The sequence below is a fragment of the Ambystoma mexicanum genome, chromosome 3q, assembly GCF_040938575.1.
Source record: "Ambystoma mexicanum isolate Mex_15411 chromosome 3q, UKY_AmexF1_1, whole genome shotgun sequence".
Taxonomy (NCBI): domain Eukaryota; kingdom Metazoa; phylum Chordata; class Amphibia; order Caudata; family Ambystomatidae; genus Ambystoma; species Ambystoma mexicanum.
In genome coordinates, this window is record NC_090926.1 from 21,025,692 (window position 1) to 21,039,034 (window position 13,343).

The 13,343-nt window shown below is 47.4% G+C and overlaps 1 protein-coding gene across 2 annotated transcripts in view; it reads left to right on the forward strand.

The window, feature by feature from the left end:
- SUN2 (Sad1 and UNC84 domain containing 2) overlaps positions 1-13,343 on the forward strand; it is a 396,247-nt gene that overhangs the window by 14,765 nt on the left and 368,139 nt on the right. For both annotated transcript variants that reach the window (XM_069652961.1, XM_069652963.1), the window contains exon 2: positions 12,399-12,596. In XM_069652961.1, the coding sequence (XP_069509062.1) occupies positions 12,463-12,596 (134 nt within the window). In that variant the 5' untranslated portion in view covers positions 12,399-12,462. The remainder of the gene's footprint in view (positions 1-12,398; positions 12,597-13,343) is intronic.

The window sequence follows — 13,343 nt, forward strand, 5'->3', positions numbered from 1 at the left end:
GAGCATAAGTCTCCTCCAGTTTGTTTATGAAGAGATTAGCAAGAGCTGGGGCATAATTGGCCCCCATCGCAATCCCAATCATCTGTTTGTAATATTACCTGTTGAACAAAAAGACATTGTTGCTCAAGGAAAATTCCAAAGGCTAATTACCACTACATTTATACGGAGACTGATTATCGCGATTTATAATGAATGCAGCTGTAGCTTAACCTCAAATTCCCTGACTGGATATCATGATATCTACAACTATTAAGCAAAAGGGAGTCAAAATGCAATTCAGCAGTTGCATAGTTTAATTTCTCAAGATAAAAATAAAAAGCCCAGTAGTCTCGAGTGAACACACATGTATTAAGGAAAGCAGTAAATCACTACACTACTCTCCGTGCCACGCCACCGCACAGCTGTAGCATTTCGCAATGGTCTTACAATGCTGCTTCAAGGTGTCTGTGGCATGGCAAGAGCAGACATACTTGCCTTGAATGATCGTATCCTTTAAAGACACAAAGTGCAAATACAAACTGCAGCAGCAAACAAGGAATTGAAAGTGTGGGTTTTGTTGTCAATCCTTTATCATCCTCTGATCTTCCCCTTGCTCATTCCACAAACAAACTGTCTGGATACCCCTGATGGGGCATAGTACCCCACTCCACGGACTAACCTAGATGCTCTAAAACTATTATGGTGGCGATTTGGAGCAGTATGAAAGTCCATTAGCATAACATTAGCTCGGTTACTGCCATCGAATGAAGATGTCACTGGGACTTTGAATGCTAATACAGCCATCTCCATGGGTCCCTCCTTTCTTTGAGCTGGACAGAACCTGTCTGTTTTCCCCAAGCAAAACATCGGACTCCCATCTCAGGACACGGTCTTGGTCGCTTTTGTCTTCTCCACTCGAGATTACCATTTTCTTCTCGCCGGTTCTTTGGGTTGCTAAAAACCTTCCTGTGTAGCTTTCTTCTCTTGTTCGAGCTGCTGGCTTTTACCTCACTAGGTTTCTACCCGACCATTGGTGGGTCCCTCGAGCACATTGCTCTTTGGTGAACATTAGCTGTCTTTGTGGCTTCCTAAAGCGAAGGCTTGGCTTGTAAAGTTGATATTCGACTTTCTGAAGATACAGAGGTAAGGAATCTATGAATTGCTCTATGATTAATAATTCCTTGACCTCATAGGTCTTCTGCCTCAGCCACTTGTTCAAGAGATCTCCTACCTGATGGTATAGTTGTCTAGGGGTTTCTCCTAGCATATGTGGAGATGTCTGAGCCGTATACAGTAGTGTACCTGGTCATACCCCAGCCCCTCTAGTGTTTTCTATTTGATCTCATGGTAGGACGACTTTCTGTCAGGGTTGGGAGCTTTGGAATGCTTGCTGGGCCTCTCCTGTCAGCAGGAGGTTTATATGGTGGACCCAACTATCTTGTGGTTCTCGGCTACTCTTTCAGAACTTACAAAGAAAGCTGGAGGATCATCTCCATTACTCCATTTTGTAGTATGATGTGAGGTACCACTGGATGGATGTCCCTGCATTCCGGCAATGGCTCCCTGTAGCACGGCTAGTGTCTTCTGGTGGTGTTTGCTGATTGCTAAATGCTCCTTAACCAGGGTCTTAGCAATTCTTCCATGCAGTAGAGGCATTGTTCGGGTGTCCTGGTTCGGGACCCTAGTCTAGCTCTTCCTGGGTTTCGGTCTCTTTCCCCCTCTTCATCACGGTGGTGGGTTCGAAAGCTGAGGTATTCGGAGTAGGTGTTCGTGTACTCCTGCTGGTGACTGCTCGGTTCAACTTGTATTATCCTAGGATTCACAATCTGTTGGCTTAGATTTCTTCTTATTTCAAATGGCATGGTCTCTGAATGTCCTTGACCCTCCAGGTTGGTTGGGATATCTTTCGAGTCTGCGGCTTCCAGGAGTTGTATGACCCTGTTGATGACACACCCAGTCTGAGTGACTCTATTTCTGTCCTTGTTTCCCAGACCCCTTCATCAATCAAGCAGCTGCTTTTATCAAGGATTCACATGTTTCAGATTTTCCTTCCATCTGCTTCTTGTTGGTGGCCTCTGTTTTGGGACCTCATTGATCCCGCAATGAAACTACATGTCATGGATGGCTTGAATAATTCCACAAAATGAGGAATAAAGTCTCTATTTCTTTATTTTGAAGACTGCAAGCAGCGCAACTAAGGGGTGTCCCCGACTTGTCCCTCCACCTCCAGTGGGCTTCCACCACCCTAGCCTCACCTATTTCCCAGACGAAGCTAGTAATCAGTAACAGCTAGTGTCTGACCTAATGTGCTCTGGTGGTGGGGGCCTAAGGAATTGTACGATTGGACCGAAAAAAAAGGGCTGACCGTACAAAACAAAAAGTCAGAAGAATGCTACCACCAAAGGTTCGAACACCAAAAGTTTGAACCTTTGCTGGTGGCATTGTAGGTAAGTATATAAAAGAAAAGACTGCGGGGGTGTCCCCCGCAACGCCCCGCTCACTATACTATATTATACAATAAATAAATAAAGCAGAGGACTCTGCGGCACAGGTTCCCGCCACGGACGTGAAAGGGGAACTGGTGCCGCAGGGACTTGGCGTGTAAAAAAGGTAAGTAGGGTTTGTATATGTTGGGGGTGTGGGTGGGGGAGTGTTGTGGGTATGTAGGGGTTTTGAATGCTTGTTCGCATGGGGAAATGTGCAAACCTTTTGTGGTTCGCACATTTCTCATGCAAACTTTTCCATCGCAGACTATTCCACGATGGAAAAATCACGCAGATCCGGGCCTAAAGGCAGCAGCCTTATCTACCTCGCTCCCTCTGGGACTTCCCTAGGATTCCCTACTATCTTGGGGACCCACAATGTGATCATTTGTGTTCAGGATGTTGCCGGTCTCCTCACTTACACTCTCACTGCTTCTCCTACTCTTTTCCCTGATCTTGTCCCTCTGTCCCTGATCTATTCTCTATCCTTCTCCTCGTCCCGCATTTTCTTTCGTGATCTCTTCACATGCCCAATCTTCCTACAACCGTCTCCTATATCCAAACACTCTAATTTCGGCAGGTTTTTATACTGCCACCCCTCTCTTCCCATTGACGCTGCCTCACCTGACTCTTTGAGTCAGTCTAGCCCTATTCATTTCCTTGGAGATGAGTCCCCGGGCTGCGTGGCTGCAGAAGCCCCTCTTAGCCTCAGCCCATCCCATGTGCGGGTTTTTCGTGTGGTCTCTGAAGTTTAAGTCTGTGTTTGTCTGGCGGCCTGTTCTTCTTTCACCGAGGTGAGTTACATATCATGCCGGTTCACTGGACCAGAGTCTTGTGGTCTGTGCGTGTTCAGCACCTTTCTTTACCTGCTGGCCGGGTTCTCTGCCACCATGCTGCCTTCTGGATTGTGGGGGTCCTACAAGCAATAAAGGATCATTCTTGCCAGAAAAGTGGCTGGAAGGTATTGCGTGAGCGACTGTGGTAATCACTGTTATCAAGCAAGGCACATTAAAGGGGTTCAGGAATAGGGGAAGGAGAGCCTATTTTCTCACCCCCAGCTCTGGGGTAGATTTGGCTATGACATGCACCCAGACTGCCTAGCCCTGATCGGGAGAGGACCCCGCCTCCCTTTGACTGACCCCATACCCTGTCACAGAAGTTAATTGTGTCTCTTGCCTGTTTTTTCTTCTGGTTGGACGTTTTTATTCACTATTTTCATCTTTTTGTGTGTTTTAAAAATGTACTTCATTGACACAAATGAGGGCAATTTTTTTTTTAATGTTACATAGCAGTATCAACAATAGCTTTTTTGATCCACAGTAAAAATGTTAGCAGCAGGAGACAGACAACATCATTAAAAGGCCAGCATAGACAGTCGAGCAAAATTCATAGTTGCTGTCCCACCAGGGGCAGGAGGTTTTCCAAAATGCAGACAACCTTTTTCCAAAAAATGTAATACACGGTTCGTGGTCCGGCCCCCGTCCCCCATAATTAGCTCTGAAAGTGCCTCATTTGTGAGGGAGTGAGTCAAGTCAGCCGAGAGCAGAGCCATGGATCAATAAACCTCCAGCGTTGCACAATGGGTCAGCATGTGCTTCACTAACTCAAGGGAGCCAGAGTCACATAACTGATGCAAGCGCAAGGACCTGAGTAAGTCAACCCACGCCCCCATCACTTCCAAGGTTTTAATAGAGTTTGTTTTCAGTTTGAGATAATCCCATGCCAGGGCATTGCCAACAAATTATTCAATGTGCTTTGGGGGAGAATTCTAAGTAAGAATGTGCTCGATAAAAAGACTGCTATAATCAACTTAGTTGCCAGGTGCGCAGTATACTGTTCCCGAAAGCAAGCATAGACAACATCTTGCATTGCAGCCTCAAGCCGAGAGTACGACTAACTCGAAGAAGGACCAGGGGCCAATGGCAGCCATCTATTGGCCGTGGAGATATTACAGTGCAAAGCACCACCCTGAAGGTAAGAAAATTTAATTAGGGCAGCTTTTAAGATGATGGAATTCAAAGTGCCAACCTATGCGTTCGCAAGACACCAGAAGGAGTTCAGAAAAGATAGCGATAGCTGGTGTCTCGCCATACAAGAAAAGATGCCAAACTCGAGAAAAAAAATCTAGGTCTGGGCATGTGTAGGGAGACATAACAGCCTTTTGAGAAGAAGAGATTCAAGTTTCGCCACTCCCACTTTGTTACCAGGGTGTTAGCCTTCAGCCCCATAAATAAGGATGGGGCTGATTTTACCCAAATACAACTGCGCCAGGCTTCCAAGTGAATAGCCTCCTTTGGTAAGGGCCAGTTTTCCAAGTGACCTAATAACTTGCAAACGCCTGAGCTTTACGTGGGCTAGATGTAGATTGCTATGTCACCAGTCGTCAAAAATAATTCAATAATATTTATACTCCTTTAATACCTCAAGTCTGACCCACTCCAGATGCCAAGGCACAATGATCTTTTGGCGACCAGGAGTATTAAATACCATGAAATCCTTTATTTTATTTTTTTACTTTTTTTTTTTTTACATTGACCACTAGGTCCCAGGAATCTGAGAAACATTTTCAAAGAGTCAAGGGAAGCCTGAAAACCTGCGGGAGTCAGGTCAAGCAAGATGGTGCCAAATTTGGTTGGAATTGATATGGGATTTACCAAAGCAGGGCCCATGTCTGCACGATATAAGGTAAAAGGGGGGGGGGTGCTATTCCCTTCTCTCCCCAGGTAATACAGACTTTATATAACAAATGACCAGGGTGAGCCCGGTTATACCAAAAAGACAATTTAATGATACTTATAACATCAACATCACATGTTACATTTCATATATGTCATTGCTTACCACAGGTAAGTAAACCCAAACACATTCCCAACAATAAACCTACATAAACCTTTCTCATCATAGTAACCATTGCTACTTCTTTGGAATATCAAATATTTCATCAGTACATCCCTTTATAATTGAAAAGGAACTTGTATTCGTATTGGTTTAAATGACAAATAAGTGCCCGGTGTGTGTAACAGAGACTGGACCTCATTATAAGGTTGCCGGTCCGGTAGCAACGGTACCAGTAAGCTTGCCGATACTGTTGTTACCAGACCGACAAACTACGAGGTCTGCTCCCGGGTGCCCTTTCGCACGTCAGGTCTGACCTGGCGGGCAGAACGGCACCCGCGAGCAGACCATGTCGGATGCACCGGCACCATTCGTGAATGGTGCCGGTGCATCCGACCTCCCCATTCCCATTGAGTCCAGTGGGACTCAAATGGGAATGGGGGGTAATAATTACTGGCACCCGGCAATGGGGATTTACTGGGTCCGCCGGGGCTGGCATGCCGCGGTAAGTCCCCATTTCCGGATGATGGTAAATTCATGCCAGTAATTACCAGCACGGCTAGCGCCGAATCGTAATAAGCCCCATTATGTATTATAATAAGTCCACACAACTGTTGTTTCAGCCTTTAGCCTGTTCTGGTGGCTGTAAGTAGGACAGCCTTCATCAGGACCGGGAATTACAATCTGGACTCAGACGAACTCTCTCCTGTGGTGGTATTCTATAAAAACAAATGTAGAGTGGTAAGTGCAAGTGCGGGTCCTGGTCCGGGATAAACATATAATAAACTCCAATGGTAGCTATAACAGTATCCCTGCATGGGGAGACTTATGGTGCCTTAGTTCATGTAGCATGTAAATTCAGTGTTGATACCAGACCACTAGCTGCTGCAATAACGATCCACTGTGGGTGGATGAATGATGACACTGTAGTTATCCTAGGTCAAGACCTGTAGGTGAGAAACAGGCTGTCACTATTGGGCCCTACCTCACATGGATGAACCACCTTCTCTTGTTCTGGCATCCCCAGGGGGTGGACAAACGTACCCCTTTTGAGTAGTCTCCCAAACACTGAATAATTTCAGCGCTCTGTTGCAGGAGGTCCTCTAGTGATCCCTCTTTCCTCTTCTAGTCTGCAAACCTGTCAAGATGATTATGCAGTAGGTGAGACCGCGTCTAAACAGTATACTATAAGTGTCACCCATTCAAACATAAGTTCTGGAATAGTGTATGTGGATGACTGTTCGTGTCCACCCGCAAAACTGCCACATCGATTCGAGGTGTGGCCCTCTTCTATGCTGCGAGCACACCACCCCTTGATAAGCAGTGGAATGTGCGCCAGCGTCCTAGGGGGCCCTCCCTTATCAGGACTGTCTGCGGTCTTTCTCACGTACAATCTGTACTCTGTTGCCAAACTAAATTAGTCTTACCTGGGTGCCTCATTGAGCCTCACTTCTTGGAACACGGGAGATCCTAACCCGAGTGTACGGCGTGGTCACTATGGTTGCAACACGCCGGTGACCGTGTTTGTAACTTCCTAGTCGGGAGTCATGGTGACCAGATGCCCTCGTAGTGTGTGGTCTGTAAATTTATCCAGAGGGCGGCCATCTTGCAGTGGACCGCTCTCGTGAGTGCTAGATGGACTGTCAATGCAGTGTGGAATTGGACCATCTACTCCAGACCGGCTTCTGTTTAATTATACCAATCATTTAATACATCAACTAATCATTTAATACATCATTTACTGAAAAAGATTTTTAGATCTCGGAGATTTAGAAAAATGGGAGACGTTAAATAAAACCGAAATGTGCAAATTCAACTAGGTCCGTTCTTAAATTGACTGTCAGTGAGATACACGAATCTAATTAACCTCTACCGGTCCTGAGGTGAATGTAGTTTGACTGTGAGATCGCTCACCATATAGATGTTGTTATGCGGTACCGAGGGGGTGCATCTAGTGGTTGCCCCGTGGTCCGACATGGGTATGACAATTAAAAATGTAAATCACTTAGACACACTGAGTCCCCACAGTGTACATTGCCCCCTCTCTTCAATTTCAAAATAGAGCAAAAGCATACTTGCCTATATACAGAGTTATCTCAGTACACTGAGAATACATATTCAATGGGAGAGTATTCATAGACGCAATTTGCATGCAGTATTCTCTTCTGTATTTTGATCTATCTGTGACCATGGATTGCATACTCACAACTAGAAACATGTGGCCACAAAGCCAACATGGGTTGCAGCCAAAAATGTTCTTGTGATTTCCATTAATAGCCTTTCATATGAACCCATGGTAAACATTGGCATCGATATTTAACCACCCCCTTGTTAACTCGATGTGGTGTCATGTGTTGTGGAATCTACTGGTTATTGATTCAGCAATCCGTTCCACTCTATGGCTACATTCAAACCATGACGGACACTGTCCAATCTATAAATCCATCTCTCTTCTAATTCACCTAGCCTTTTTTCACTGTTGCTGCCTCTTCTGAGGGAGCTCCCAGTTTGGAGGACAAACTACTTCAGATTGTGACTGTCGCCATAGCACCCAGCGGAAAGAAAGCCCCACGCTTGTGTGGAAGGTGGAATGGCAGAATTAGGGTCTTGTTTCTTCAGGAGGAAGGAAGATAGGAAGTGTTCTAATAACAAGTAAAATGGATAAATAAAACAAGGCTTTGCCTGCTGCCTGAGCCAGATTTGTGGATGCCTTACAATCTTCTGCCACCACAGACACACCGGCAGGGCAGAAAAAAGAAAAGGCGAGCAAGGCAGGATAGAGGAAGACGGGTCTCGATGGAATATGGGCAATGCCACAGCTCATCTCTCGCCTATGCCCTGGTGCATTGAGGGATAGTCTCAGCAGGCCGGGACGCATGGCGCCGCAGGCCAAGAAAGGAAAGACACACTCGTAGTGCAGGTGTCAGAGCGGAGAATGCCTTGGTGGGCTTTTCCACTCACTTTATTCTTTACGCTCACGTGGTCTCACCCGACCACGTCGTCATCCACATCAAATGGTTATCACATCCCTCCCCAACTTGGACGAAAAAAACTTTCCAAACATTACAGTAGTCCTTGGTTGCGGTCATCAGAGTGCCAATCTTGTGTTCCCTGGCTCACGCCCATCGGTAGATGCCATTTATCACGTACCCTTGAAGTCGGGTGGAGGGTACCAGTCTACGGAGCAAGTACCGTCCCCCGTCTTCTCTTTGTGGGGTGTCTGCCCTAGTTGGACTCGCTCCTATGTCCCTGGGTCCTGCAGTCTCTCATGCCAGAGTCTTTGGGGGTTCTCTGCGTTCCCCTGCAGGTGGTGTTTGCTCAGCCGATGTGGAGTGGGCTCCAATGGGGGCTCCATCCTCTTGAGTTTCTTCCCACGTGGTGTTTGGTATCTGCCTGAAGTGGGACACGTTCCTGGTGATGCTCTGGTCCTCGTGTGGCCGTTACCAGCCCATGCTCTCGATGGGTGATGGTCCAGGGCAGAGACTTGTAGGGGAGGGCCATGTAGTGTCCCCTACTTGGAGGTGGTTTGGTGTTGCCCTTCTCGAGCAATCTTCTCTGGCATTGTGCTCTTGTCTTCTTTGTTCTATCCGCTCCAGGTCCACTTGCGGTGGGTGGTAGGAGTGGTGGAGGGGGAGTCTGGCTTGGATTGGTACCCGGAACATCAGGTCTGTGGGGCTGACTTGCGTAGCTGAGTGGGGGTTTTTGTCGGTACGATCAGAGGAACTAGTACAGTTCTGGCAGCCATGGTCGTCCCTTGTCTTTGGCGATTCTTACGCACTTATTGATGGATGCCATAAACCTCTCTGCATCTCCATGGCCTGCGGCCAGTACGGTGTGATGGTGTCAGACTCTCCTGTTGTCAATGAAGCATTGGAATTCTTTGCTTTTGAATAGAGGGCCGTTGTCGCTTTTGAGCAATTAAGGTATTCCTTGGACAGCAAACATTTTCTCTAACAGAGGCTGCGTCGATGGAGTTGACAGGTTCGACCTCCGGGTACCGTGAATGCTCATCTACGGCTAGCAGGAGGTAGGCTTCGTTGGCGATTATGCAAAAGCTTATGTTCACTGAGTCCCAACAGCTCACGCTTTGCAGTGGGCATGTCATGGGCTCCGATGGTCCAGGACTGCGCGTGGCTAGACATGAGGCGCATGTTTCTACGAGAGTCATGACATTCTGCTATATTTGCCGCATCCATACTTGTGACTGGAGGAAGGCCTGTGTCTTCACGATCACCTGGTGCCCTTTGTGCGCGAGCTGGAGTGCTCTTTCTTGTAGAGTGGAGGGCATTACAATGCGGTGTCCCTTGGGGGATCAGGCTTTCCGGGAGACAGTCCCTGGCGGATCCCGAACAGGGCTTGCATAATTTCCTGTGCTAGGGGCATCCAGTGGGTGACAGCGGTGAGGACCGTTTTCCATTCACCCGTTAGTATGGCCTCCTTGGTCATTTGGAGACAAGGGTCTTTGGTCGTTTCCGCCACTATTTCATCCAGCCTCATTGCTTTAGGTTTGGCACAAGCTATGATCTGGCATATGTGCTCCTCTGTTTCTTCTGCTGCTTTGCATTCCGTTGCAGTGGCTGGTCGGGGGTGTCGCAACAAAGTCCGCTGGGTTGTCGGCCCCGGGTCTGTACTACTGTACCTCGAGATAGAATTGCTGTAGTTGGAACATCCAACGTTCAATCCTGGCTGGGGTGCAGTGCTGATCCCTTTAAAAGATTGGGACTAGAGGTTTGTGGTCCATCAGTACTTTTACGGGGTGGCCCAGGATGTATACATGAAAGTGCCTGCGGCCCCATAAGATGGCGAGGGCCTCCTTCTCTCTGTGGGAGTAAGGGTACTACAGGTGACAGCTATGGGAACTATGGTTCCTTCCCAGTCAGTCTGTGTGAGAACTGCTCCAAGGCCAACGGGGCTGGCATCGACTAGTAGTTCAGTTTTCCGTGACGTGTCAGAGCATTTGATCTTCTGGAATGCCATCTCTTGGGTCCCGCCCCACTCCCATGTCAACTTTGCTTTCATGAGTTTTCACAGTGAAGTGGCAATGGTGACCAAGCCGGGGATGAATCGCCTGCAGTAAGTTGCCATGCCTAGGAAGCTGCAGACTTCTGTTGCGTTGTTGGGATCTTGGGTGTTTATGATATCGGCCACTTTTCCAGGATCTGGGGACACCCCTCTTTCATTGAATACGTATCCGAGAAAACTCAGTGTGGATTTTCCAAATTCACATTTTTCTCCATGGAGGGTCCGCCCTGGATTCTTCCAGTCATTGTAGCGTTGCTGCTAGTCAGCTGTTGTATTCCTCCCCCGTTTTGCCATAGACTAGAATGTTGTCACTGACATTGGTGACTCCTGGGAGGTCCTGTAATACTTGGTTTCATGTTGGAATACCTCCACTACGGAGGAGATTCCAACATTGAGCCGGGGATATCTTCTTAGCCCAAAGTGCGACGACCTTGATTCTGTCGCCAGATGGATCTGATGGTACCCTGATCAGTCCAATTTGCTGAAAACAGTGGCGCCAGTTAGGCCCACAGTTAATTCATCCACCGTTGGTGTAATATGCCTTTCTCGCCCTATTGCCACAGTGGGCAGGCGCATGTCGATAAATACCCGTACAGCTTGTGGCTATTTGGGCTTCGCTGTCATGACCATGGCGGGGGCTCGTGGTTTTTTTCAAATTTTCGGAGGTCTTCGTGTTTTAAGTTCTGCCTCACCTGCTGCTCTCATGTGGAATGGGACCCTTCGGTGCCGGACAGCCCTTGGTTCCACCGTGGGATCAATGTGATGTTTCACTATCCTCCCTTTCTGGAACCAGATTCCTCGAAACAGCTTCCTGTGTTTGGCCAGCAGGTGGTCAATTTCCCTGCAGTGAATTACAAATGTGAATAGTATCAGCTCTATTCTTTCGGCAGCTGGGCAGCTGAGTAGTGTCTCAATTCCCACGTCGACTACGTAGATGCGTGTTTTGCAGTACTTTTCGTTATACGTGAGGATGTACCCTACGACTGGCAGGGTCTTTGTGCATCCGTATGCGAATAGCTGTATGGGTTTCTACCGCAGCGTTGGGAGATCAAAAATACCTCCTTCCCGAAGGCTGGTTCATTATGCATAGGCTAGATCAGGCCTCAATATCTACACTGCTATTAGCCATTGATTAGTGATAATGATGAATTGGTGAATACGAAATGATATGCTGTGTGCATGAGATGAATTGAGGTGGCAAGTAACTTTTTATGTGCCTAATAGTTTACAAGTTCAAATGTTGCAAACTGGGCTATTTCAACACCAGCAGAAGTGGCAGAGTCGCATCATTCTAGTTTTGAGATTAGCCAGGGGCAAGCCAAGGGTCTGACCTGGCTCCAGGAGCCAAACATGAGTCAAGACGGCCAAAGAATGCTGGCTGTTCAAACTGCCGATTCAGGACTGGGCTACATGCCCGAGCACTGACAATGGAAGAAAATGCAGTTTAAAAAAATATATGCTGAAAAAGAAAATCAATGAAGCAAACAACCTGCCTACCTGAGCATGGTATGTGACTCAAGTTTATCTACCTGCTGTTGAACAGTGGTGGTGAGTCCAACGGCCAGGACAAGGACAGCCAAACGGCGCCAAGACAGAACTGAGAGCGGAGCCACCTGGAGGCCATCAAGCTTCTAGTGCAGTTCAGTGCTCATCCCAGGATCCCCCACCAGCGGAAAAGAGCATGCGCAAGTATGCCGCTTCCTGAAGTCCAGTCCTCCAACTAGCATGGGGAGCAAGGTATAGGCTCATGTTTTTGCCATGCAGAGTCTCGATAAGAGTTGCGTTTGAGCCAGCTACTTGCCCAGAGCCTTGTCTCGCACACCCACCTCTCAATCCCGCTTAAGGCCCCATCTATATCTAAAAATGTAAAACCTGGAGGTATTTTTGATCTCCAAGAGTAATAACCAGTCCATAGCAATATAGGAGTCATCCACAAGCGTAGGAAGTGTTAGTATATGAAGGTTTCTTTTCCCAATAGATCACTCTTTATTTCAGCCTCACTTTCTGGTGCTAATGCTAATGCTGATGCTGTTACTATTTCGGATTTGAATTCATGAATGTCTTACACTTTTTTTCTAGGTTCTTCAGCTGTCCCCTGTGTAACAGATAAAACCCCGGGGCACAGCCCCCCAGAGCCTACACCATGTCACGGAGGAGCACACGTCTCGTGACATCACGGTACTATCAGGGCGATGATGATGACCGCTTAAGCACCAGCAGCGCCAGCAGTTCCCTGCTGGGGGGCAGCCAGACTGTGTATAAAGAGAGCCCAGTTAGGTAAGTGGTGTGAGGAGTGGTGATGCAAGGTATTGCCCTTTCTGTCAGTACTCCAAAGCTATATAAATCGTCTTGTGAAAACCTATACAGTAAAATTGGATTTGAATGGGAAACGATAAAATATCTCTTGGGCGAACTGCAGAATGTGTAGGGTAAAGTTCCCTTCTGGCACGAGCTGTGTGCCCATGTTGTTTTTTCCTTGCTTTCTTGCAATTGAGCTACTAATACTCATGAGCAGTGACCCCTTCCCCCGACCGAGGGATAGCAAAAGTGGCCAGCAATGCAACCGGCATCTGCATGATGTTACTTATTACCATTCCACCGTACCCTGTGAGCTCATGCTGCACACTACACCAAGGAATGTAACATCTGGTGATGAGGTGCTTAACAAAACTTTGATCACTGTGTAAAGGTCTGTGGCAAGTCGCCTTCTTGGGTAAGTGGTGTACAAGAGATTCTGATGTCGATCACCACGTGTTGAAGGCTCTGAGTCACAGGCCCTTCAAAAACCCTAGAGAATGACAAGAGGGTTTGAGCCTCTGACGTTGGAAGCAGAATCAGGCTTGATGGAATGGGTAGAGGAGCCACCAACCCAATCATCCCGAAGTCTGCAAAACCCAAATTGCTGTTGGTTATTCTGGGAGGGTGCTCGGCAGAATATGCTCATAAAGAGAGGACAACACACCAAGAGAGATGCAGGCCAGGTGTGTGAATGAGGAACCTGCAAACTGCAAAGTGACCCGGTAA